A 23,131-nucleotide genomic window follows, 5' to 3' on the forward strand; every position below is an offset into this window, starting at 1 on the left:
TACGAACTTTTTGAACATCCATCGCCTACAATGCTGTAAAACCCCCATCTTCAATAATATCTCACAAACTTAAGACTGAAATAGTCGAGCATCTTTAGTTGTCAAAGAGAACCTCTCATGTGAAAGATTTGAGTCATCAGCGTCCAGGAGGCTTTATATGGGGGCTCAAACTCACTCGTGTGCAGTGATGGCATACCTGCAGTGCGGCTGGCTGATAGACTGCTCTCAGGAAGACGTTTTGGAAGACTTCCTCTTAAGGTATACATTTTGCTTATTTGGTGTTATTTGATTGAATGAATGTAAGAATGCACCCGACAGGGTAGAGTGGCCGACAGGCTAGCCCAGTGCATATGCATGTACGTACAACACATGCATTGATTAAAGTCAAACTATTGTAACTGTTTCTTCTGCTGACTCAGGCTTTTATTTTTATGTCTGCAGATGCAATGGTAAAAAAGCATGCAAAATTAACAGGGCTTTTCAACTCCCCTGATCTCTGTAGTAACACCTTCAAATATTTGCAGACCAATTACACCTGCGTGGCTGCAAGTAAGTTGCCTATATTGAAATTAAAGAATATCGTTTTAGATCTAATGTTCTCAATTTACTTTAAACCGCTGTTGTGGCATGTGATGAGAATTTGGCGCATGTGTTGTGGTGAGATTAACAGTTTACCATGCTGAATTCCTGTAAGTTATGAGCATTTTACATTGCAGTAACAGTTTCTTGTGTTTATTGCTCTTAAAAAAACATTTGTATTGTGACAAAAAATTCTTTTTAACTTGTTCAGGTCTAAACCTTCAAGCCAAATCTTTGAGGCATCATTTGAAGAACCAATGTTTTATTTTCCTTCAAATGCATGTACAAAGTTGTTCAGTCAGCAGCAAATTGCGATGACACTGTTCAACTGACAAACACGCTGGCTAATAGGGATGAGTCACAGGATCTGCAAAAAAGGCAGTCAATTAATTCAAACTAAGGAATGTGGACATTTTGGTGAGTGAATGCTGCAAAGGAAAGAATACAGTAAATGTTTTTACACACTCTCAAAAATGATAGTTATCTTAGTCAGCAACTTAAACACTGAAATTGTGGTTAACCAATCTTGAACTAGAAATTCAAGTATTTATTGACAATAGAAAGAACACCTTGCGGTACTAAATACTTACATTTACATGTGTACGAAATCTCCAAGTACTTGTAAATGGTTACGCATGGGTCTCCAAAAACTGTGTTGCTGGCGGTGATTGCACAGCCATATTTTCCATTGCACCTATGAATGAGGAAAAGAGATTATTCCTTTTCAAAAACTAAAACCTGCATCTGCGCTATTTTACATTTTGGCAACAAGGTCAGTTGGGTGCATGCAGTCAACATTTTCTAGCTCATGGGCTGCCCTTCTGTATGAACATGTGGTCCGGTCACGGCGCCCATAGTCTGCACCATAGACGTAGATAACATGTCCGAAACCTGGCATCAGGATGAGAGAAGGAAAGTTGGTGATGGAACTGTAGCAAATTAAAAAATATATATATACATTTATTGCATGTGCATAAAACTGATGCATTCTTGATTTAATGAAGCCAAAATGCCATTTTATACTGTAGTATTTAAAATCAGTTAATTTCAGAATTAGGGGGGGTTACGAGTAGACAAAGTAGGCAAACATGCCTGGCAGGGGTGATCGGACCATCACAACAAAAGCTGCACAATTCACAATGTCAGAAATGGGGGATACATCTTACCACAATGCAAGTGCGCCACAGATCCCTCACATGCCACCACAGTAACTGTTGAAGTAAATTAAAAGTTAGAATTGTGCACACTTTTCAGCAGATTAAGACATACTTGCTGGCAAGCAGGTAAAGTTGGTCTGAAAATACTTGAAGGTGTCAGCACAGGGGTCAGGTTTGCGGAAATCCTCCAAGCTCACTTCACACAATTTCTTGCCATTGCAACTGCAGACAATTGGCACGACTCAGAAAAAGCAAAGGCAGTCCATTTGAAAGTAATTGTTACAGAAGGGCTAGCCACCAAGCTCACCTCAGTTGCAAATAGGGGGTGGGTTTTGTGTTTCCACAAAGCTTGTACTCATTTACGCAAGCAACTACATTTCTAACAACTCGTGCCCAAAGCATACCTTTTCTTGAGCCTGTTAGCAGTGTTTGGCTGAGCGCAGTGAGTGTTAGCCAGATGCTTTTGAGGTTTGTCATTGGCGCAGACCAGTGAGCTTGAGCGACCATACAAAGCATGCTGCACGTTGATTACTCCGTGATCTGTTGCACAAGAGCGCAATCAACATACATGGAATGTAGTCTCGTTGCAGTCGGGTATCAACCTCTATTGAATGTATTTTTGGCGGGAGACAGTTCAGAATGAATCTTCAATGACTTAATAGATTTACTTTTACTACGTCAAACAACTTAGTTATGAGACACAGGCTGAAGTCTCACCACAGTATAGACGATGGACTTGCCAATGGCCGTAATCGCAGGTGGTAATTTTGTCTGCAGAATCAACAACTGCAAAAGGGAAAAAAAAAAAAATAGTTTTAACAACTTTCAGAAACAGGAATCATACTACATAGACAAACTTTGACAGTCACCTGCTGTGAGGAGCAAACACGTTGCTGTCAGCACTGAAAAACAAATATCAGTTTAGCTTGACAAACCATGGCTGTGGACATTTTATTTTAGACAGTAAATTATTTCACTGCTTTTTCTATGGAAATTTGGCTGATTAAGCGACAGACACAGACATGTAGATTACTGGAAGCATTTTGTGAAAAGCTCAATCCTACTCATAAAACAATATTAGAATTAAGTACTACAACTACAGCAATCAACCTTTGGTGAGGTTGATTTGTAATTACAATATTTGTATTTTCTTCCTCCCTTTGCAGTCCTGAAACGAGCACTCGATTTGGAACATGCATTTTTCTTTTTCTTGAGGTAATACTCACAAACTGCTGCTGTAAGTTTGAAGCCGTACGATGCCATATTCCACACGATCCAGTCTGTAGCACTTGTACATGGTGAAGTGAGGATCACTCCAATTTATTGTGGCTGCACGGCTTCCAGCCAATGTGCTAATCAACAGCCACGCCTCCAATGGGTGGATCGATCAACTCAACATCCCCTCATCTGAAAAAAAAAATCTTTCTGCGTTCCAGGACAAAACCTGTCAAAATAAAAAATAAATAAATGAAAGTGAAAAAAATCCATTAAAAACAGAATTAAAAAATAAATTCAAAAAAAAATATGGAAATGTAAACAACAAAAGTATTTACTAATAAATGTAAGTAAAAATAAATGCAGAAATGAAAAACATTAAAAGCATTAAAAATAAATATCAAAATAAATGTGGAGATACACAAAAATATATATACACAGAATTAAATATTGATGTATATGTATTCTGGGGCGGCACAGTGAAATACTGGTTAGCACGTCCGCCTCACAGTTCAGAGGGTGCAGGTTCGATTCCACTTCCCTGTGTGGAGTTTGCATGTTCTCCCCGTGCCTGTGTGGGTTTTCTCCGGGCACACCGGTTTTCTCCCACATCTCAAAAACATGCATGGTAGGCGGATTGAGCACTCAAAATTACTCATAGGTGTGAGTGCGAGTGCACATGGTGTGTGCCCTGCGATTGGCTGGCAACCAGTTCAGGGTGACCCCCGCCTACTGCCCGATGACTGCTGGAATAGGCTTCGGCACGCCGGCGACCCCCGTGGGGACAAGCGGTACAGAGAATGGACAGATGAAAGGAACCATATGTATTCTTTTTTTTTTTAATTATACATCTATTATATTTGTTCTCATTTTCATTTTATTTATTCTTTATTTTGGAAGTTTTACTTGTCCATAGGAGGTGGCCAGCATTTTTCTCAGGCCATTATTTTAACAGACTTCTCGTACAAAACATTTCAACAGTACTGAAACGATGAGGCGGCCGGGCTATTGATTACCAGATTGGATGTATTTGTAGCAATTGTAGAAATTAGACCCACCCTAAGCAAAGTTAGGAATTAAAAAATAAAGCGACATTTACCTCTGTTATAAAAGTTTGAAAAAGCAAATACAAGTTTTCTGTAAATTTCCCATGGAAAAATAGGGCACAAAGTGTGACTTTTGGAATAGTCCGGCACACATTTGCTTTTACATTGATACCTATGGGAAATGTTGCCTCTACTTACAAACCCGACCACAGAACCAATTTAGTAAGTTGATGTACCACTGTATTAACTTGTACATAACTAAACATTGGCAAAGGCTACTACCGTATTGACCCAAATATAAGACTGTGTTTTTTGCATTGAAATAAGACTTACATTCGGGGTCTAGACATTATACCCATACACAACGCTAGACGGCGCCGGATATCTTTAAAGCAAACGCTGAACTTAACTCCCCAGGCCAAAGCAAACCCATGTCACGAAGAAAAATAATAGCGGTAGCAGTTTGCATTTTATTGCAATGTTTTTCAAAGTCAAAAGTCAAAGTCAAAGTCTGCTTTATTGTCAATTTCTTCACATGCCAAGACACACAAAGAGATCAAAATTACGTTCACACTATCCCACGGTGACAAGACATAGTACACAATATACATGTACATACAAGTAAACAACACAAAAAATAAAAACAAGAATGCACAAACAATGAATAAATAAGAGTGATGAATAATAAATAAACAAATAAGAGCAAAAATGGAGCAAGTGTGCATAGAGCAGACAGTCAGAATATAGCGCAAAAGTACAGGACGCTACGCAGAAGGGGGGAGAGAGTTCAGGATCCTAACAGCCTGGAGTATGAAGCTGTTGGTGAGTCTGGTGGTGCGGGAGCGCAGGCTCCTGTACTTCTTCCCAGAGGGCAGAAGACCAAACAAAGAGTGAGCGGGGTGACACATCACTCACACTCGTAGTCACCTTGCGGGTGAGATGGGAGGTGTAAATGTCCTTCAGGGAGGGGAGTGAAGCACCAATAATCTTACCAGCCGTGTTCACTTTGCGCTGCAGGGCCTTCATGTTGTATTCAGTGCAGCTACCACCCCAAACAGATACATATTCAGATTGGTTTAAAGACTACAGTTAGACTTCACTGATGGTTAATGTTATTGCAATTTTGTTTTATCACATTAGATTGGTTTACTTAGTACATTTCAAAAACCAGAAGCAATTCATTTACAACTGATTGCACTTTAGTTTACATATTTAAATGTTCAGATATCAGTATGTGATACAGTTTTTGCATGATTTTAATGAGGCAAAACATGCTTTTTCTCTCAAATATATTATAATCATTTGTTTCAGATGTACTGGTATTGTTTTCTGTATAAAAATTAAATTTGGTGTTCAAAAAGTCTTTGTCAAACTTTAGTCTTGAAAAAAAAAAAAGGGGATAGTCTTATATTTGGGCCAACACAGTATATCACCCAAACCTTCATGACAAGAATTTTTTATTTTCGTTCACATACAAGTACAAAGTTGTTCAGTCAGCAGCAAATTGCGATGACACTGTTCAACTGACAAACACGCCGGCTAATAGGGATGAGTCACGGGATCTGCAAAAAAGGCAGTCAATTAATTCAAGCTAAGGAATGTGGACATTTGGGTGAGTTAATGCTGTAAGGGAAAGATTAATACAATAAATGTATTCATACACCTTCCAAAATGATAGTTACCTTAGTCAGCAAATTCAACACTGAAATTATTGTGGTTAGCCAATCTTGAACTAGAATTCAAGTATTAATTGACAACAGGAAGAACACCTTGAGGTACTAAATAGGCTACCAAATACTTACATTGACATGTGTACGAAATCTCCAAGTACTTGTAAATGGTTACGCATGGGTCTCCAAAAACAACGTTGTTGGCGGTGATTGCACAGTCATATTTTCCATTGCACCTATGAATGAGGAAAAGGGATTATTCCTTTTCAAAAACTCAAACCTGCAACTGTGCTATTTTACATTTTAGCAACAAGGTCAGTTGGGTGCGTGCAGTCAACATTTTCTAGCTCTGGCTCATTCTGTATGAACATGTGGTCCGGTCACGGCGTCCGTAGTCTGCACCATAGACGTCGATAACATGTCCGAAACCTGGCATCAGGATGAGAGAAAGAAAGTTGGTGATGGAACTGTAGCAAATTCAAAACATCAATACATTTATTGCATGTGCATAAAATTGATGGCTTCTTGATTTAATGAGTCCAAAATCCCATTTTATACTGTAGTATTTAAAATCAGTTAATTTCAGAATTAGGGGGGGGGGTTACCAGTAGATGGTGCGCAAACATGACTGGCAGGGGTGATGGGACCGACAAAGGCCATCACAACAAAAGCTGCACAATTCACAATGTCAGAAATGGGGGATACATCTTACCACAATGCAAGTGTGCCACAGATCCCTCACATGCCACCACAGTAACTGTTGAAGTAAATTAAAGATTAGAAAAATCGGGCACACTTTTCAGCACATGAAGACATACTTGCTGGCAAGCAGGTAAAGTTGGTCTGAAAATACTTGAAGGTGTCAGCACAGGGGTCAGGTTTGCGGAAATCCTCCAAGCTAACTTCACACAATTTCTTGCCATTGCAACTGCAGACAAGTGGCATGACTCAGAAAAAGCAAAGGCAGTCCATTTGAAAGTAATTGTTACAGACGGGCTAGCCACCAATTTCACCTCAGTTGCAAATAGGGGGTGGGTTTTGTGTACTCATTTACGCAAGCAACTACGTTTCTAACAACTCCTGCCCAAAGCATACCTTTTCTTGAGCCTGTTAGCAGTGTTTGGCTGAGCGCAGTGAGTGTTAGCCAGATGCTTTTGAGGTTTGTCATTGGCGCAGACCAGTGAGCTTGAGCGACCGTACAAAGCATGCTGCACGTTGATTACTCCGTGATCTGTTGCACAAGAGCGCAATCAACATACATGGAATGTAGTCTCGTTGCAGTCGGGTATCAACCACTATTGAATGTATTTTTGGCGTGAGACAGTTCAGAATGAATCTTCACTGACTTAATAGATTTACTTTTACTACGTCAAACAACTTAGTTATGAGACACAGGCTGAAGTCTCACCACAGTATAGACGATGGACTTGCCAATGGCCGTAATCACATGTGGTAATTTTGTCTGCAGAATCAACAACTGCAAAATGGGTGGGGGGGGGTGTGGGTGGAATAAAATTAGTTTTAACAAGTTTCAGAAACAAGAATCCTACTACATATTGACATGAACTTTGACAGTCACCTGCTATGAGGAGCAGACACGTTGCTGTCAGCACTGAAAAACAAATATCAGTTTAGCTTGACAAACAATGGCTATGAACAGTAGATTATTTCACTGCTTTTTCTATGGAAAAAGTTGGCTGATTAACAGACAGACGTGTATATTACTGAAAGCATCTGAGAAAAAGCTCAATCCTGCTCATAAAACAATATTAGAATTTACATATATGACTACAAATATAAACAACCTTTGGTGAGGTTGATTTATAATTATATTTGTTTTTCCTTCCTCCCTTTGCATTCTTGAAACAAGCACTTGATTTGGAACATGCATATTTATTGTTCTTAAGGTCATACTCACAAACTGCTGCGGTAAGTCTGAAGCAGCCCGATGCCATTTTTCACACGACCCAGTCTGTAACACTTGTATGTACATGGTGAGGATCACTCCAATTTATAGTGGCTGCACGGCTTCCAGCCAATCTGCTCATCAACAGCCACGCCTCCAATGGCAAATCGATCAACTCGACACCCCATCATTTGATAAAAAAAATCCTTTTGTGTTGCAGGGCAAAACCTGTCAAAATAAAAAATAAATAAAAGTGAAAATTGAAACAAACATTAAAAACATAAAGTTGAAAAGATACATTAAAAAATATATGGAAACAAAACAAGAGTATTTACTGCAAAATATAAGTAAAAATACAAAAAAATAAATAAATGTGGAAATACAAAAATAACTATGTACATAGGATTAAATATCATCCATCCATTATCTGTACCACTTGTCCCCACAGGGGTCGCCAGCGTGCTGGAGCCTATCCCAGCAGTAGGCGGGGGACACCCTGAACTGGTTGCCAGCCAATCGCAGGACACACAGAGGCAAACAACCATTCGCACTCGCATGTATGGACAATTTGGAGTGCCCACTCGGGCTTCAGTGAAAACCCACACGGGCCCAGGGAGAACATGCAAACTCCACACAGAGAGGGCCGGAGGTGGAATCGAACCCGCACCCTTCTAACTGTGAGGCTGCTGTGCTAACCAGTGCTCCACCGAGCCACCATTGATTAAATATCATCCATCCATCCATTTTCTGTACCGCTTTATCCCCACGGGGGTCGCGGGCTTGCCGGAGCCCAGCCCAGCTGTCATCGGGCAGTAGGCGGGGGACACCCTGAACTGGTCGCCAGCCAATCGCAGGGCACACAGAGACGAACAACCATCTGCACACGCACTCGCACCTAGGGGCAATTTGGAGCGCTCAATCGGCCTACCAAGCATGTTTTTGGGGATGTGGGAGGAAACCGGAGTGCCCGGAGAAAACCCACGCGGACACGGGGAGAACATGCAAACTCCACACAGGGAGGGCCGGAGGTGGAATCGAAACCGCACCCTCCTTACTGTGAGGCGGACGTGCTAGCCAGTGCGCCACCGAACCGCCGGTGATTAAATATCAATGTATATGTATTGTTTTTTTCAATTATATATCTTTGTTTTCATTTTCACTTTTATTTATTTTTGGCAGTTTTAGTCCTCCATAGAAGATGGACAGCATTTTTTGTCAGGCCATTATTGTAGGAACCGATTTATTCAAAACATTCCGACAGGATTGAAACAATGAGGGGGCGGCGCTATTAATTACCAGATTGGATTTAAGCCTGGCATTCGTTATAAAAACACGTGGTCCTCTGTTAAATTTTGGGGGTATTCATCTAGGTAGGGATGTGCTGATCAGAAAAGAAATAAAAATGTTTACTTTTTCAAGAGAATGAATGCAAAATCACTTGTGGCACAATTGGCAACTATTCAGTCAAAACTAAATAGTTAACTAAAAACCTTAGCAGCTCCAGTCTCAACAGACTAATAACATGCCACAAACATTTCATGGTTCACAATATCATAAAGTGAAAAAAATTGTATTACATCACTGGCAGATGCAGTGCATCAGCATACTTCCTTGGTTGGCTCTAAAAACGGTTCCAAGTGGCTTTTTACCATCAATCCCTATGGCGATGATGTAAATGTGGCAGGTAGCTCAGTCAGCGGCGGCAACACCCAATGACAGTTTTTGTTGAAGACTGGCACATTTGTGCTATTTCACCTTGTGCAAAATATTTATTTTTTAAGTTTGCACTTGCGTAAGATGCTTTCAAGGACTACTCGCAAATTTAGAAAATCCAATCCCAGTTAACGTATTGTCCAAGCAAGACATTGAGTTCAAAATAGTTTTATTTTGATCCCAATAGGACCAAACAGCACCATTCATGGTAGCATCACTTCTATCACTATGATACAAGCACCCCTCAGCAAGCAAAGTTGCAGGGGTACTTATTCTAACAGCAGCCTTATTAGAATAAATCAACCCATGAGAATAGAGACTCCACCTCATCCCATTTTCAAACTAATACCAGGGGAACCATTTTAACTAATGTTGATTCCTAACTGCCTAATGACTCTGGAGTTTTATAGTCTAACAGTGGGTTAAAGCATCACTTGCACCAACAAGGAATAAGTCTGAGCACATGGAAGCACAATTAGCTTAACTGTCTTAGGAGGTATTTTTAGCAATTGTAGAAAATAACCACGCTAAGCAAAATTAGTGGTAAGATTAAGGGGACATTTGTTACAAAAGTTTGAAAAAGCAAAAAGGTATGTTGTATGTTTTAAATGGAAGAATTGGGAACAACGTGTTACTTTTGAGAAAAGAGTTTTATTGTCTTTCAAATACAAGTATACAAAGTTGTTCAGTCAGCAGCAAATTGCAATGAGACACCATTTTACAACTGACAACACAAATGGCAGCACTCCAGCTAATGGGGAGGAGTCAAAGAATCTGCAAAAAAAAAAAAAAAAAAAAAAAAAAAAAAAAAAAAAAATTAAGTCAAGCTAAGGCATGTGAACATTTGGGAGTGTTCATGCTCTAAGGAAAAAAAAAAAAAAAAAAAAAGTAAATTTACACGCACACATTCTAAAATGATAGTTCAACAATGAAAAGACTTGTTTACCAATCTTAAACTAAAATTCAAGTATTAATTGACGATGGGAAGAACGCATTGAGGTCCTAAATAGGCTACCAAATACTTACATTGACATGTGTACGAAATCTCCAAGTACTTGTAAGTTTTTATGCATGGGTCTCCAAAAACAGCGTTGCTGGCGGTGATTGCACAGCCATATTTTCCATTGCACCTATGAATGAGGAAAAGGGATTATTGCCTTTCCAAAACAAAAATATGCATCCTGTGTTATTATACATTTTGGCAACAAGGTCAGTTGGGTGCTTGCAGTCAACATTTTCTAGCTCATAAGCTGCCCTTCTGTATGAACATGTGGTCCGGTCACGGCGTCCGTAGTCTGCGCCATAGATGTAAATCACTTGTCCTAAATCTGGCATCAGGATGAGAGACAGAAGTAATGATTGAACTGCAGCGTAAAAGCGTCAATACATTTATTGCATGTGCATAAAAATGATGGATTCTTGATTTAATGAGTCCAAAATCCCACTTTATACTTTAGTTTTTAAAAAGTTAATTTCAGAATTAGGGGGGGGATAGATCTTACCACAATGCACGTGTGCCACTGATCCCTCACATGTCACCACAGTAACTGTTGAAGTAAATTAAGTTAGAATCGTGCACTCTATTCAGCAGATGAAGACATACTTGCTGGCAAGCAGGTAAAGTTGGTCTGCAAATATTTGAAGGTGTCAGCACAGGGTTCAGGTTTGCGGAAATCCTCCAAGCTCAATTCACACAATTTCTTGCCATTGCAACTGCAGACAATTGGCAGAAATCAGCAAAAGCAAAGACAAAAATCAGTCCTTTTGAAAGTAATCGTTACAGACGGGCGAGCCACCAATCTCACCTCAGTTACAGTGAGATTTCCACATTTATGCGAGCAACTATTATGTTTCCAACGACTCATGCCCAAAGCATACCTTTTCTTGATCCTGTTAGCAGTGTTTGGCTGAGTGCAGTGAGTGTTAGCCAGATGCTTTTGGGGTTTGTCATCAGCGCAGACTAGTGAACTTGAGCGACCATACAAAGCTTGCTGCACATTGATTACTCCATTATCTGTTACACAAGTGTGCAATTAACATGGAACGTAGTCTGGTTACAGTCAGTGACCAACTTGTATGAATATATTTTTAGCAAGATAAAGTCCAGATCAAATCTTAAATGAGGGAATAGCTCTACTTCTGCTAAGCCAATCAACTCCGTTAAGAACATGACATTTAAAGACACAGACTGAAGTCTTACCACAGTATAGGCGATGGACTTGTAAATCACTGTAATCGCATGTGGTAATTTTCTCTGCAGAATCAACAACTGCAAAAGGGGAAAAAAAAAAATTTTTTTAAATAAAATCCATTTTAACAAGTTTCAGAAACAGGAATCACACTACATATTGACAAACTTTGACAGTCACCTGCTATGACGAGCAGACACATTGCTGTCAGCACTGAAAAACAAATATCAGTTTAGCTTGACAAACAATGGCTATGAGCAGTAGATTATTTCACTGCTTTTTCGATGGAAAAGGCTGGCTGATTAACCGACAGACAGACTTTTATATTACTGAAAGCATCTGAGAACAAGCTCAATCCTGCTCATAAAACAATATTAGAATTTACATCTATGACTACAAAAATAAACAACCTATGGTGAGGTTGATATATAATTATATTTGTTTTTCCTTCTTCCCTTAGCATTCCTGAAAGAATCACTCAATTTGGAACGTACAATTTTTTTTTTCTGAAGGTAATACTCACAAACTGCTGTGGTAAGTCTGAAGTAGCCCGATGCCATTTTTCACACGACCCAGTCTGTAATACTTGTACATGGTGAGATGAGGATCACTCCAATTTATAGTGGCTGCATGGCTTCCAGTCAATCTGCTAATCAACAGCCACACCTCCAATGGGCAAATCGATCAACTCGACACTCCCTCATTAGAAAAAAAAAAAAATCCTTCTGTGTTTAGGACAAAACCTGTCAAAATGAAAAATTAAAAATAAAAGTGAAAAAAAACATTAAAACCATATAATTGAGAAAATACATTCGAAAAATATATGGAAATATAAACAAAAGTGTTTACTACAATATATATAAAAAATAGAAAATAAAAAACATAAAAATATTAAAAATGATTTATTGTTCAAAACATTCCAACAGGACTGAAACGACGAGGGGGCGGGGCTATTGATTACCAGATTGGCTGTAAGCCTGGCATTTGCTATAAAAACACATAGTCCTCTTCACATCATCACCGTTTGTCTTACAGACTGCATCGTGCAAAAGAATGTCTGCTTCGCTGAGATTTCGTGCAGCATTATGTGAGTACCCACTTTAATGGCAAATCTGCTACATGTAAATTGTCAATTTCAAGGAGACTGAGTCTAAATTTGACAATTTGTACCAGTATAATTTTCTCTTCACAAAGCCAAATTGGTTTTTTTTTTCCATGTAACACACGTGCGTCTTAGTCTTCATGGTTACAAGGCAGGCTTGGCATTTTTAGCTGTCAATGGCAATGAAGAGTTCCAATGATAAACATGATGTTGAGTGAAAGAATTATTAAATAATCCAGGTATTTGAAAAATCTACAATTTAATGATAAACACAATCTCATACAGCCTTTGTAAACCTGGATTAGAAACAATCTCATCAGAAATATCTTTGGCCAGTACGTAAATTTTATCTTTTTAATTTTGCAGTGCTGTCAGCAATGGCTTTGCTTCTCACAGCAGGTGAATATCAGATTTAATGCCCAGCATACACAAGTAGCCTTTCATTTCTGGTTTTCTCAAACAATCTTTTGATGCATTCACATTGGTTTCTGCAGTTTATGCTGGAGAGCAAGTGACAACCTGTGATTGGTATCGTTTAAACATCCATCGCCTGCACTGTGGTAAGACATGGTCTTAAGAGTTTTAGTTTTGGCTTTTTTTTTTTAAGGCAATCTCTAATTTAAAGATGGTCAACCCAGTGCCATGTTGATTGCTGTCTTTCCCTCCCAGATCATGGCGTGATCAACGTGGAGCAGGCTTTGTATGGTCGCTCAAGTTCACTGATCTGCCATGAGGGCAAATCTCATCAAGAGCTGGCTAACGTACGGTGTGCTCAGCAAGGCACTTTCGACAAAATTAAGACAAGGTATTCATTGGGCTTATTTGACGATCTTTGGCATTGGGTTTTGTCTTAAAAATGTTTAAAGTATCACATTTAAAAAAAATAAAGAAAATCTATGCTGCTACCCTTGACAATCCCAGATGTCTGCTTTGCCTTTTGATAGAGTTGAATGTGTTACAGCAGAAAATGGAGGAACTGTCTCTTTAGTTTGTAAAACTGAGAAACATTTCTTAGATAATTGTCTACAAAAATCATGGTTTATGAAAAGTGTAAGATGTGGATTATGCTTTGAACTTTTTAAAGGAACACTGTTGAATCATGCTATTTGTGTCCAGATGCAATGGAAAGACGGTGTGCGAAGTGGGCATCAATGACTTGCGCAACCCCGATCCATGTCCTGGCACCTTCAAATATTTGCAAACAAACTTCACCTGCTTGTATGCATGTAAGTCACCTGTGTGCCATAGTGTGCATTCAATACCTTAATTTAAATTTTCTCTACAGTTACTAGTGTGGCGTGTGAACAGTCAGAGGCATATTTGTATTGTGGTGAGACACAATTTTTTTTTTTTAACTGAATTCCCATTATGAACTTTCTTTGAGTATTTGGCTGACTCAAATGTCAATTACCACCTTTCATCTTGACGTCAGATCCACAAACTGTTATTTTGGTCTACGGTGCTGACTACGGACGCCGTGACCGAGTGACGTGCGCAAACAAAAGGCAGCTAAAAGAGATTGAAAATACAAACTGTCTGCACCCAACGGACATTGTCGCCTCAAGGTATGGTAACACGAGTCAGCCTGTTTGCATCACAATTATCACCTTGTTCTAAATACCTGCAGTTTGTCTACATGCACTGTGATTGATTGGTGACAATACAAAATGTAACCGTTTGTTCCTCTCAGGTGCAACGGAAAACACAGCTGTAGGATCGCAGCCACCAATTATTTGTTTGGAGACCCCTGTGTAGGCACCTACAAGTACTTGGAAGTTTCTTACACATGTCACTGTAAGTAGTTTGTTGCTCATGTAGAAAGTGACTTTCGCTTCACAGAAAAGGCTTTGAAAATGTGTCCTTGTATTTTTTTTGGTGAAATTAACAAATTTGTTTAATTGTAAAAGTCATTGTTTTAGGTGCATAGCTTGCACATTTTACAATTGTATTACAAAGAAGTTTACCAGTAGATTATTTTTAAATTTACTTAATCATGGTACAGTCTAAATGTTTGGTCTAAACTTTTTTTTTTTTTTTTTTTTTTTTTCTTCCCTTACAGCTCCAGGGAGTGATCTCAAAAATGCTTACTAAATTTGTGGTTACAGCACCTGCATTTTTGAGTCCATTGTACAACTGTAACCTTGCTGGTCCCATACTCGTGACAGTCAAATGTCACTGTTCAAATTGGATCCACACACTTGTCCCCCTCAATAAAGACTTTAAATCAATGCTTGTGAAATGTTACCAAATTACTACCTCTTATGCAGTGTGCACCCTTAAAACAATCACTTTCACATTTACTCTGCTCCTCCTGAAAGTTTTGCATTGTTGCATGATAGAGCTGACATGTTTAATTTTTAGCTTTAAGACTCTTAGTATTCTAAATTGGTCACTCTATCACATGGCAATTTTCCAAAAATGATGTGCTTGAAACTTTACACGTGACAATTGCAAGAATCACATTATGGTAATTTTCCAAAAATGATGTGCTTGAAACTTTACATGTGACAATTGCAAGGATCAATTAAGCTATTCCTTTTTATCAAATGATCCTGAGTTTCTGCCACTTGGTTGCAATCACTTTTGTAAGCAGTTGATTGTTGGATCTGTAAATGCATACCAGTTAACTGTTAGCCTAAATCAAATTCACATTTGCAGAACTGTTCCAACATAGTCCCATTGAGACTTTACTGTCATGGCTCACTCAGCACCTTTAGGAATTATTTGCATCAATCATTAAACTGCAACTCAGCATTGTATGTTTAATGAACAAAGACCTGTAAACAGTGCGGAAAAGGGGTAGTTATCTTGGCAGAAATGCTAGTTCAAACCAGTCACTGTATGACAGTCATGCACAGTTGCACTAACTAGTTAATTATGGAGTCCAAATGCAAATACCAGTTAAAACAATTTAAACGAGTGCCACAAAACACATTACAGTAAATTTATTTGAATTTAGAATGAGGTGAGGGTGCTTTCAGGCTTAAACTAGAAAAGAATGAATTTGCCCAATTTCTGCTGCATTCCTAGAACTCAACCCTTGTGGAAACCTGGGATTACTGTACTACCAAATGACTGTCAAGTTGGGGATGTCTCCGGAGAGGTCTGTCTTAGACGGGTAGACCACCTTTAGGTTCCCGTCCTGGTCGACAGTTCGGACCTGTTGGATGGTCAAATCACTGCAGGCGTCTGTGCCTATATTTATATCGATAGATATGAAAAAAATTAACTACTGATAGTTGCATAAGTGTAGACACCCTAGTTGGGATATGCTGTTTACAATTAACCAGATCAGAATAGAAATTCATCTTATCTATTTGTACTTGACCTCTCAAAAGATTTTTTTTTGCCAATTGACTTGAGCAGCTTATAAATCATTATTGGTGGAAAAAGTAAATTTTTTTTTAATAGTATTTTGGCCACATGAAAAAAAATCCTGGTATTTGGACAGGTGTGTTAGCTGTTTGTTTATTGTATTACAACACTTTCTTGCAATTTCCAGTCATTTTGTAAGCTTAATTTCCCCCCCAACAGACAGAAATGTTTCAATAAAACTTTGGGACTGACTTGTGAAGACCAGTGACATTCTGCTGCTTTTTCTGCTTCCTCAGCCCATCAGCCTCCAGTTGAAGATGCCTCATCAGCTCCACGGCTGTCATTTCCTTCCGACCTAACGGCGTGATCTGACAAGGCACAAAAAAAAAAAAAAAAAAAAAAAAGCCTCCGATGACAAGACTTTGGTTGTTTTGCCCATCGGAATTAGACAGGGCTTTATGTAAGCCTACTTTGAGCTGTGTGGGAGGTTTGGCATCATACACCAGTGGACCTTTGAGAAGCTGTACATCATGAGTGGCAATGGTCACGATGGTGCTCTTTCCACATATGTCCTCATGAAGTTTCGTCTGGTGGGGACAAGTGAAACCTCTAAGTCTAAGAGAAGGTTAATGTATTGAGCAAAGACATGAGGGCAGCTTATGTTAGAAGAGGAGAATGCAGAAGATAGACTTTGTAGAGCGACCCTGATGACAAGATGTATAGAGGATGGACCAAGTGGACTTTGCGGGTTGTTGGGTTAGGGTTTGTCAAACTTTAGTCTTGAAAAAAAAAAAGGGGATAGTCTTATATTTGGGCCAACACAGTATATCACCCAAACCTTCATGACAAGAATTTTTTATTTTCCTTCAAATACAAGTACAAAGTTGTTGAGTCAGCAGCAAATTGCGATGAGACACTGTTCAACTGACAAACACGCTGGCTAACGGGGATGAGTCACGGGATCTGCAAAAAAGGCAGTCAATTAATTCAAGCTAAGGAATGTGGACATTTGGGTGAGTTAATGCTGTAAGGGAAAGATTAATACAGTAAATGTTTTCATACACCTTCCAAAAATATAGTTACATTAGTCAGCAAATGCAACACTGAAATTTTGGTTAACCAATCTTGAACTAGAATTCAAGTATTAATTGACAACAGGAAGAACACCTTGAGGTACTATATAGGCTACCAAATACTTACATTGACATGTGTACGAAATCTCCAAGTACTTGTAAATGGTTACGCATGGGTCTCCAAAAACAAAGTTGCTGGCGGTGATTGCACAGCCATATTTTCCATTGCACCTATGAATGAGGAAAAGGGATTATTCCTTTTCAAAAACTAAAACCTGCATCTGCGCTATTTTACATTTTGGCAACAAGGTCAGTTGGGTGTGTGCAGTCAACATTTTCTAGCTCATGAGCTGCCCTTCTGTATGAACATGTGGTCCGGTCACGGCGTCCGTAGTCTGCACCATAGACGGAGATAACATGTCCGAAACCTGGCATCAGGATGAGAGAAAGAAAGTTGGTGATGGAACGGTAGCAAATTATATATACATATATTTATTGCATGTGCATAAAACTGATAGATTCTTGATTTAATGAAGCCAAAATTCCATTTTATACTGTAGTATTTAAAATCAGTTAATTTCAGAATTAGTGGGGGGGTTACCAGTAGATGGTGCGCAAACATGCCGGGCAGGGGTGATGGGACCAACAAAGGCCATCACAACAAAAGCTGCACAATTCACAATGTCAGAAATGGGAGATAAATCTTACCGCAATGCAAGTGCGCCACAGATCCCTCACATGCCACCACAGTAACTGTTGAAGTAAATTAAGTTAGAATCGTGCATATTCTTTTCAGCAGATGAAGACATACTTGCTGGCAAGCAGGTAAAGTTGGTCTGAAAATACTTGAAGGTGTCAACACAGGGGTCAGGTTTGCGGAAATCCTCCAAGCTCACTTCACATAATTTCTTGCCATTGCAACTGCAGACAATTGGCATGACTCAGAAAAAGCAAAGGCAGTCCATTTGAAAGTAATTGTTACAGACGGGCTAGCCACCAATCTCACCTCAGTTACAAATAGGGGGTGGGTTTTGTGTACTCATTTACGCAAGCAACTACATTTTTAACAACTCTTGCCCAAAGCATACCTTTTCTTGAGCCTGTTAGCAGTGTTTGGCTGAGTGCAGTGCGTGTTCGCCAGATGCTTTTGAGGTTTGTCATTGGCGCAGACCAGTGAGCTTGAGCGACCATACAAAGCTTGCTGCACGTTGATTACTCCGTGATCTGTTGTACAAGAGCGCAATCAACATACATGGAATGTAGTCTCGTTGCAGTCGGTATCAACCTCTATTGAATGTATTTTTGGCGGGAGACTGTTCAGAATGAATCTTCAATGACTTAATAGATTTACTTTTACTACGTCAAACAACTTAGTTATGAGACAGGCTGACGTCTCACCACAGTATAGACGATGGACTTGCCAATGGCCGTAATCGCATGTGGTAATTTTGTCTGCAGAATCAACAACTGCAAAAGGGGGGGGGGGGGGGGGGGGTGTTCAGAAACAAGTTTCAGAAACAAGAATCATACTACATATTGACATGAACTTTGACAGTCACCTGCTATGAGGAGCAGACACGTTGCTGTCAGCACTGAAAAACAAATATCAGTTTAGCTTGACAAACAATGGCTATGAGCAGTAGATTATTTCACTGCTTTTTCTATGGAAAAGGTTGGCTGATTAACCGACAGACAGACGTGTATATTACTGAAAGCATCTGAGAAAAAGCTCAATCCTGCTCATAAATCAATATTAGAATTTACATCTATGACTACAAAAATAAACCTTTGGTGAGGTTGATTTATAATTATATTTGTTTTTCCTTCCTCCCTTTGCACTCCTGAAAGAATCACTCAATTTGGAACATGCATTTTTTTTTTTTTTTCTGAAGGTAATACTCACAAACTGCTGTGGTGAGTCTGAAGCAGCCCGATGCCATTTTTCACACGACCCAGTCTGTAACACTTGTACATGGTGAAGTGCGGCTCACTCCAATTTATAGTGGCTGCACGGCTTCCAGCCAATCTGCTCATCAACAGCCACACCTCCAATGGGCAAATCGATCAACTTGACACCCCCTCATTTGAAAAAAAAAAAAATCCTTCTGTGTTTAGAACAAAACCTGTCAAAATGGAAAATAAATAAAAGTGAAAATTGAAACAAACATCAAAAATAAATAGTTGAATAAATACATTGAGAAAATATATGGAAACAAAACAACAAGAGTACTGCAAAATATAAGTAAAAATACAAAAAATAAATAAATGTGGAAATACAAAAATAAATATATACATAGGATTAAATTTCATCCATCCATTCTCTGTACCGCTTGTCCCCACGGGGGTCGCGGGCGTGCTGGAGCCTATCCCAGTAGACATCAGGCAGTAGGCGGGGGACACCCTGAACTGGTTGCCAGCCAATCGCAGGACACACAGAGACAAACAACCATTCACACTCGCATGTAGGGACAATTTGGAGTGCCCACTCGGCCTCCAAGCAAGTTTTTGGGATGTGGGAGGAAACCGGAGTGCCCAGAGAAAACCCACGCGGGCCCGGGGAGAACATGCAAACTCCACACAGGGAGGGCTGGAGGTGGAATCAAACTCGCACCCTCCTAACTGTGAAACGGCCGTGCTAACCAGTGCACCACCGAGCCGCCATGGATTAAATATCAATGTATGTGTATTTTTTTTTTCAATTATATATCTTATCATTTTCACGTTTATTTGTTTTTCATTTTGGTAGTTTTAGTCCTCCATAGAAGGTGGACAGCAATTTTTGTCAGGCCATTATTGTAGGAACCGATTTATTGTTCAAAACATTCCGACAGGATTGAAATGATCAGGGGGCGGAGCTATTGACTACAAGATTGGATGTAAGGCTGGGATTCATTATAAAAACATGTGGTCCTCTGTTAAATTTGTTAAATTTTGGGGGTATTCATCTAGGTAGGGATGTGCTGATCAGGAAAGAAATAAAAATATTTACTTTTTCAAGAGAATGAATGCAAAATCACTGGTGGCACAATATGCAACTATTCAGTCATAACGTTAACTAAAAACCTTAGCAGCTCAAGTCTTAACAGATGTAATAGTGCAAAAAGACAAACGAATAACATGCCATATAAACATTTCATGGTTCACAATATAAGGTGAAAAAAATAGTATTGCATCACTGGCAGATGCAGTGCATCAGCATACTTCCTTGGTTGGCTCTTAAAACGGTTCCAAGGGGCTGTTACCATCAATCCCTATGGCAACGATGTAAATGTAGCAGGTAGCTCAGTCAGCGGCGGCACTTTATTTTGATCCCAATGGGACCAAACAGCATCATTCATGGTAGCATCACTTCTATCACTATGATACAACACCCCTCTACAAGCAAAGTTGCAGGGGTACTCACTAACAGCAGCCTTATTAGAATAAATCAACCCATGAGAATAGAGACCCCCCCCCCCCTCCCATTTTCAAAGTGATTCCAGGTCGTCACCCATTTTAACCAATAGTGATTCCTAACTGCCTAATGACTGAATTTGATAGTGGGTTAGTCTTACTTGCACCAAAGAGTAATAAGTGAGCACTTTGCAAGGAGTACATAAAAGCACACAATTGGCTTGACTAAGTCTTAAGAGGTATTTTTAGCAATAACCGCTCTAAGCAAAGTCAGAGGTTTAAGATTAAGGTGACATATGATACAAAAGTTTGTAAAAGCAAAAGGGTGTTTTACATGCAAAATTTGGGCACAAGGTGTTGCTTTTGGAATAATACCACACACATTGACTATGGGAAACTGCTTCTACTTAAACATTTTCACTTTCAAACCTGATCACAGAACCAATCAAGTTTGTAGTGGCACGACTGTATTATGAACTTGTGCATGTTTAAACCTTGACAAAGGCTACTGCAACAAATCACCCAAACCTACAATCTAGATCTTTGAGAAAACAGTTTTATTTTCTTTCAAATACAAGTATACAAAGTTGTTCAGTCAGCAACAAATTGCAATGAGACACCGTTTTACAACTGACGCCAACACAAATGGCAGCACTCCAGCTAAAGGGGAGGAGTCACAGGATCTGCAGAAAAAATAAAAAAAGCAAGTCAAGCTAAGGCATGTGAACATTTGAGTGTTCATGCTCTAAGGAAAAAAAAAACAGTAAATGTTTACACATTCTAAAATGATAGTCAACTAGTTAGACAATGAAAAGACTGCGGTTTAGCAATCTTAAACGACTAAAATTAAAGTATTAATTGACAACAGGAAGAACACCTTGAGGTACTAAATAGGCTACCAAATACTTACATTGACATGTGTACGAAATCTCCAAGTACTTGTAAATGGTTATGCATGGGTCTCCAAAAACAGTGTTGCTGGCGGTGATTGCACAGCCATATTTTCCATTGCACCTATGAATGAGGAAAAGGGATTATTCCTTTTCAAAAACTCAAACCTGCATCTGCGCTATTTTACATTTTGGCAACAAGTTCAGTTGGGTGCTTGCAGTCAACATTTTCTAGCTCATAAGCTGCCCTTCTGTATGAACATGTGGTCCGGTCACGGCGTCCGTAGTCTGCGCCATAGACGTAAATCACTTGTCCTAAATCTGGCATCAGGATGGGAGAAAGAAGGTTGGTGATGGAACTGCAGAGTAAAAACATAGATAAATTTATTGCATGTGCATAAAACTGATGGCTTCTTGATTTAATGAGTGCAAAATCCCATTTTATACTGTAGTATTTAAAAATCAGTTAATTTCAGAATTAGGGGGGGTTACCAGTAGATGGTGCGCAAACATGCCTGGCAGGGGTGATGTGACCGACAAAGGCCATCACAACAAATGCTGCACAATTACCAAAAGTTAGAAATTGGGGATAGATCTTACCACAATGCAGGTGTGCCACTGATCCCTCACATGTCACCACAGTAACTGGTGAAGTAAATTAAAAGTTAGAATCGTGCATATTATTTTCAGCAGATGAATACATACTTGCTGGCAAGCATGTAAAGTTGGTCTGCAAATACTTGAAGGTGTCAGCACAGGGGTCAGGTTCGCGGAAATCCTCCAAACTCAATTCACACAATTTCTTGCCATTGCAACTGTAGACAATTGGCATAAGTCAGCAAAAGCAAAGACAAACTCAGTCCTTTTGAAAGTAATCGTTACAGACGGGCGAGCCACCAATCTCACCTCAGTTACAGTGAGATTTCCACATTTATGCGAGCAACTATTATGTTTCCAACAAGTCGTGCCCAAAGCATACCTTTTCTTGATGCTGTTAGCAGTGTTTGGCTGAGTGCAGTGAGTGTTAGCCAGATGCTTTTGAGGTTTGTCATCAGCGCAGACCAGTGAGCTTGAGCGACCATACAAAGCTTGCTGCACTTTGATTACTCCATGATCTGTTGCACAAGTGCGCAATTAACATGGAACGTAGTCTGGTTGCAGTGAGTGACTAACTTCTAATGAATATATTTTTTAGCAGGATAAAGTTCAACAAATCTTAATTGAGGGAATAGCTTTAGTTCTGCGAAGCCAATCAACTCCGTTAAGAACATGAGGTTTAAAGACACAGACTGAAGTCTTACCACAGTATAGGCGATGGACTTGCAAATCACCGTAGTCGCATGTGGTAATTTTGTCTGCAGAATCAACAACTGCAAAAGGGGGGGTAAAAAAATTTAATTAGTTTTAACAAGTTTCAGAAACAGGAATCATACTACATAGACATGAACTTTTGCAGTCACCTGCTATGAGGAGCAGACACGTTGCTGTCAGCACTGAAAAACAAATATCAGTTTAGCTTGACAAACAATGGCATTTGTTTTACCTTCCTCCCTTTGCATTCCTGAAAGAATCACTCAATTTGGAACATACATTTTTTTTTTTTCTCTGGAGGTAATACTCACAAACTGCTGTGGTAAGTCTGAAGTAGCCCGATGCCATTTTTCACACAACCCAGTCCGTAACGCTTGTACATGGTGAGGCGAGTATCACTCCAATTTATAGTGGCTGCATGGCTTCCAGTCAATCTGCTTATCAACAGCCACACCTCCAATGGGCAAATCGATCAACTCGACACCCCCTCATTAGAAAAGAAAAAAAAAATCCTTCTGTGTTTAGGACAAAACCTGTCAAAATGAAAAATTAAAAAATAAAAGTGAAAAAAA

The 23,131-nt window shown here is 39.4% G+C and overlaps 3 protein-coding genes and 1 pseudogene across 4 annotated transcripts; 1 reads left to right on the plus strand and 3 right to left on the minus strand.

Annotated features, from left to right (window-relative positions):
- Nucleotides 1–405: 405 nt before the first annotated feature.
- Nucleotides 406–12,292, minus strand: LOC119139347 (annotated as a pseudogene).
- Nucleotides 12,293–12,383: 91 nt separating this feature from the next.
- LOC119139337 (L-rhamnose-binding lectin SML-like) lies at nt 12,384–14,682 on the plus strand. The gene is made up of 9 exons (XM_037279929.1): nt 12,384–12,562; nt 12,944–12,976; nt 13,072–13,137; nt 13,247–13,382; nt 13,694–13,803; nt 13,863–13,907; nt 14,010–14,142; nt 14,268–14,371; nt 14,637–14,682. Exons 1-9 carry the CDS (start codon nt 12,529–12,531, stop codon nt 14,666–14,668), a joined length of 693 nt encoding a protein of 230 aa, XP_037135824.1. The 5' UTR covers nt 12,384–12,528; the 3' UTR covers nt 14,669–14,682.
- Nucleotides 14,683–16,122: 1,440 nt separating this feature from the next.
- On the minus strand, nt 16,123–19,000 carry LOC119117828 (L-rhamnose-binding lectin SML-like). The gene is made up of 11 exons (XM_037244387.1): nt 18,869–19,000; nt 18,525–18,557; nt 18,364–18,432; nt 18,054–18,189; nt 17,777–17,886; nt 17,674–17,718; nt 17,261–17,393; nt 17,093–17,196; nt 16,851–16,855; nt 16,363–16,479; nt 16,123–16,260 (listed from the first exon to the last, which is right to left on the minus strand). Exons 1-11 carry the CDS (start codon nt 18,903–18,905, stop codon nt 16,123–16,125), a joined length of 927 nt encoding a protein of 308 aa, XP_037100282.1. The 5' UTR covers nt 18,906–19,000.
- Nucleotides 19,001–20,870: 1,870 nt separating this feature from the next.
- LOC119139329 (L-rhamnose-binding lectin SML-like) lies at nt 20,871–23,064 on the minus strand. Of its 2 annotated transcripts, XM_037279918.1 has the most exons (9): nt 22,871–23,064; nt 22,709–22,741; nt 22,550–22,618; nt 22,228–22,363; nt 21,954–22,063; nt 21,849–21,893; nt 21,437–21,569; nt 21,269–21,372; nt 20,872–21,041 (listed from the first exon to the last, which is right to left on the minus strand). In XM_037279918.1, the coding sequence occupies exons 1-9, from the start codon at nt 22,905–22,907 to the stop codon at nt 21,019–21,021; spliced, it is 690 nt and encodes a 229-aa protein (XP_037135813.1). In that variant the 5' UTR covers nt 22,908–23,064; the 3' UTR covers nt 20,872–21,018. The 2 variants fall into 2 exon arrangements, with proteins under 2 accessions (XP_037135806.1, XP_037135813.1); XM_037279911.1 differs by having other exon boundaries at nt 20,871–21,372.
- Nucleotides 23,065–23,131: the final 67 nt, after the last annotated feature.

This window comes from Syngnathus acus, chromosome 2 (genome assembly GCF_901709675.1).
Source record: "Syngnathus acus chromosome 2, fSynAcu1.2, whole genome shotgun sequence".
NCBI lineage: Eukaryota > Metazoa > Chordata > Actinopteri > Syngnathiformes > Syngnathidae > Syngnathus > Syngnathus acus.

Bases quoted from the DNA above. Each gene is read 5' to 3' on its own strand.
- LOC119139329 (XM_037279911.1), bottom strand. From the start codon at position 22,907: ATGGCATCGGGCTACTTCAGACTTACCACAGCAGTTT. The intron at 22,742-22,870 runs GTGAGTATTACC...TTTGTTTTTCAG, and splicing joins CAGACTTACCACAGCAGTTT to TGCTGACAGCAACGTGTCTG. The intron at 21,373-21,436 runs GTAAAATAGCGC...CCTCATTCATAG, and splicing joins ACTGAACTTGTTGCCAAAAT to GTGCAATGGAAAATATGGCT.
- LOC119139337 (XM_037279929.1), top strand. From the start codon at position 12,529: ATGTCTGCTTCGCTGAGATTTCGTGCAGCATTAT. The intron at 12,563-12,943 runs GTGAGTACCCAC...TTAATTTTGCAG, and splicing joins GAGATTTCGTGCAGCATTAT to TGCTGTCAGCAATGGCTTTG. The intron at 13,138-13,246 runs GTAAGACATGGT...TTTCCCTCCCAG, and splicing joins CATCCATCGCCTGCACTGTG to ATCATGGCGTGATCAACGTG.
- LOC119117828 (XM_037244387.1), bottom strand. From the start codon at position 18,905: ATGGCATCGGGCTGCTTCAGACTCACCACAGCAGTTT. The intron at 18,433-18,524 runs GTGACTGTCAAA...CCCCTTTTGCAG, and splicing joins GTGTCTGCTCCTCATAGCAG to TTGTTGATTCTGCAGACAAA. The intron at 16,261-16,362 runs GTAGGCTTACAT...GTGCCTTGTCAG, and splicing joins AACCTCCCACACAGCTCAAA to ATCACGCCGTTAGGTCGGAA.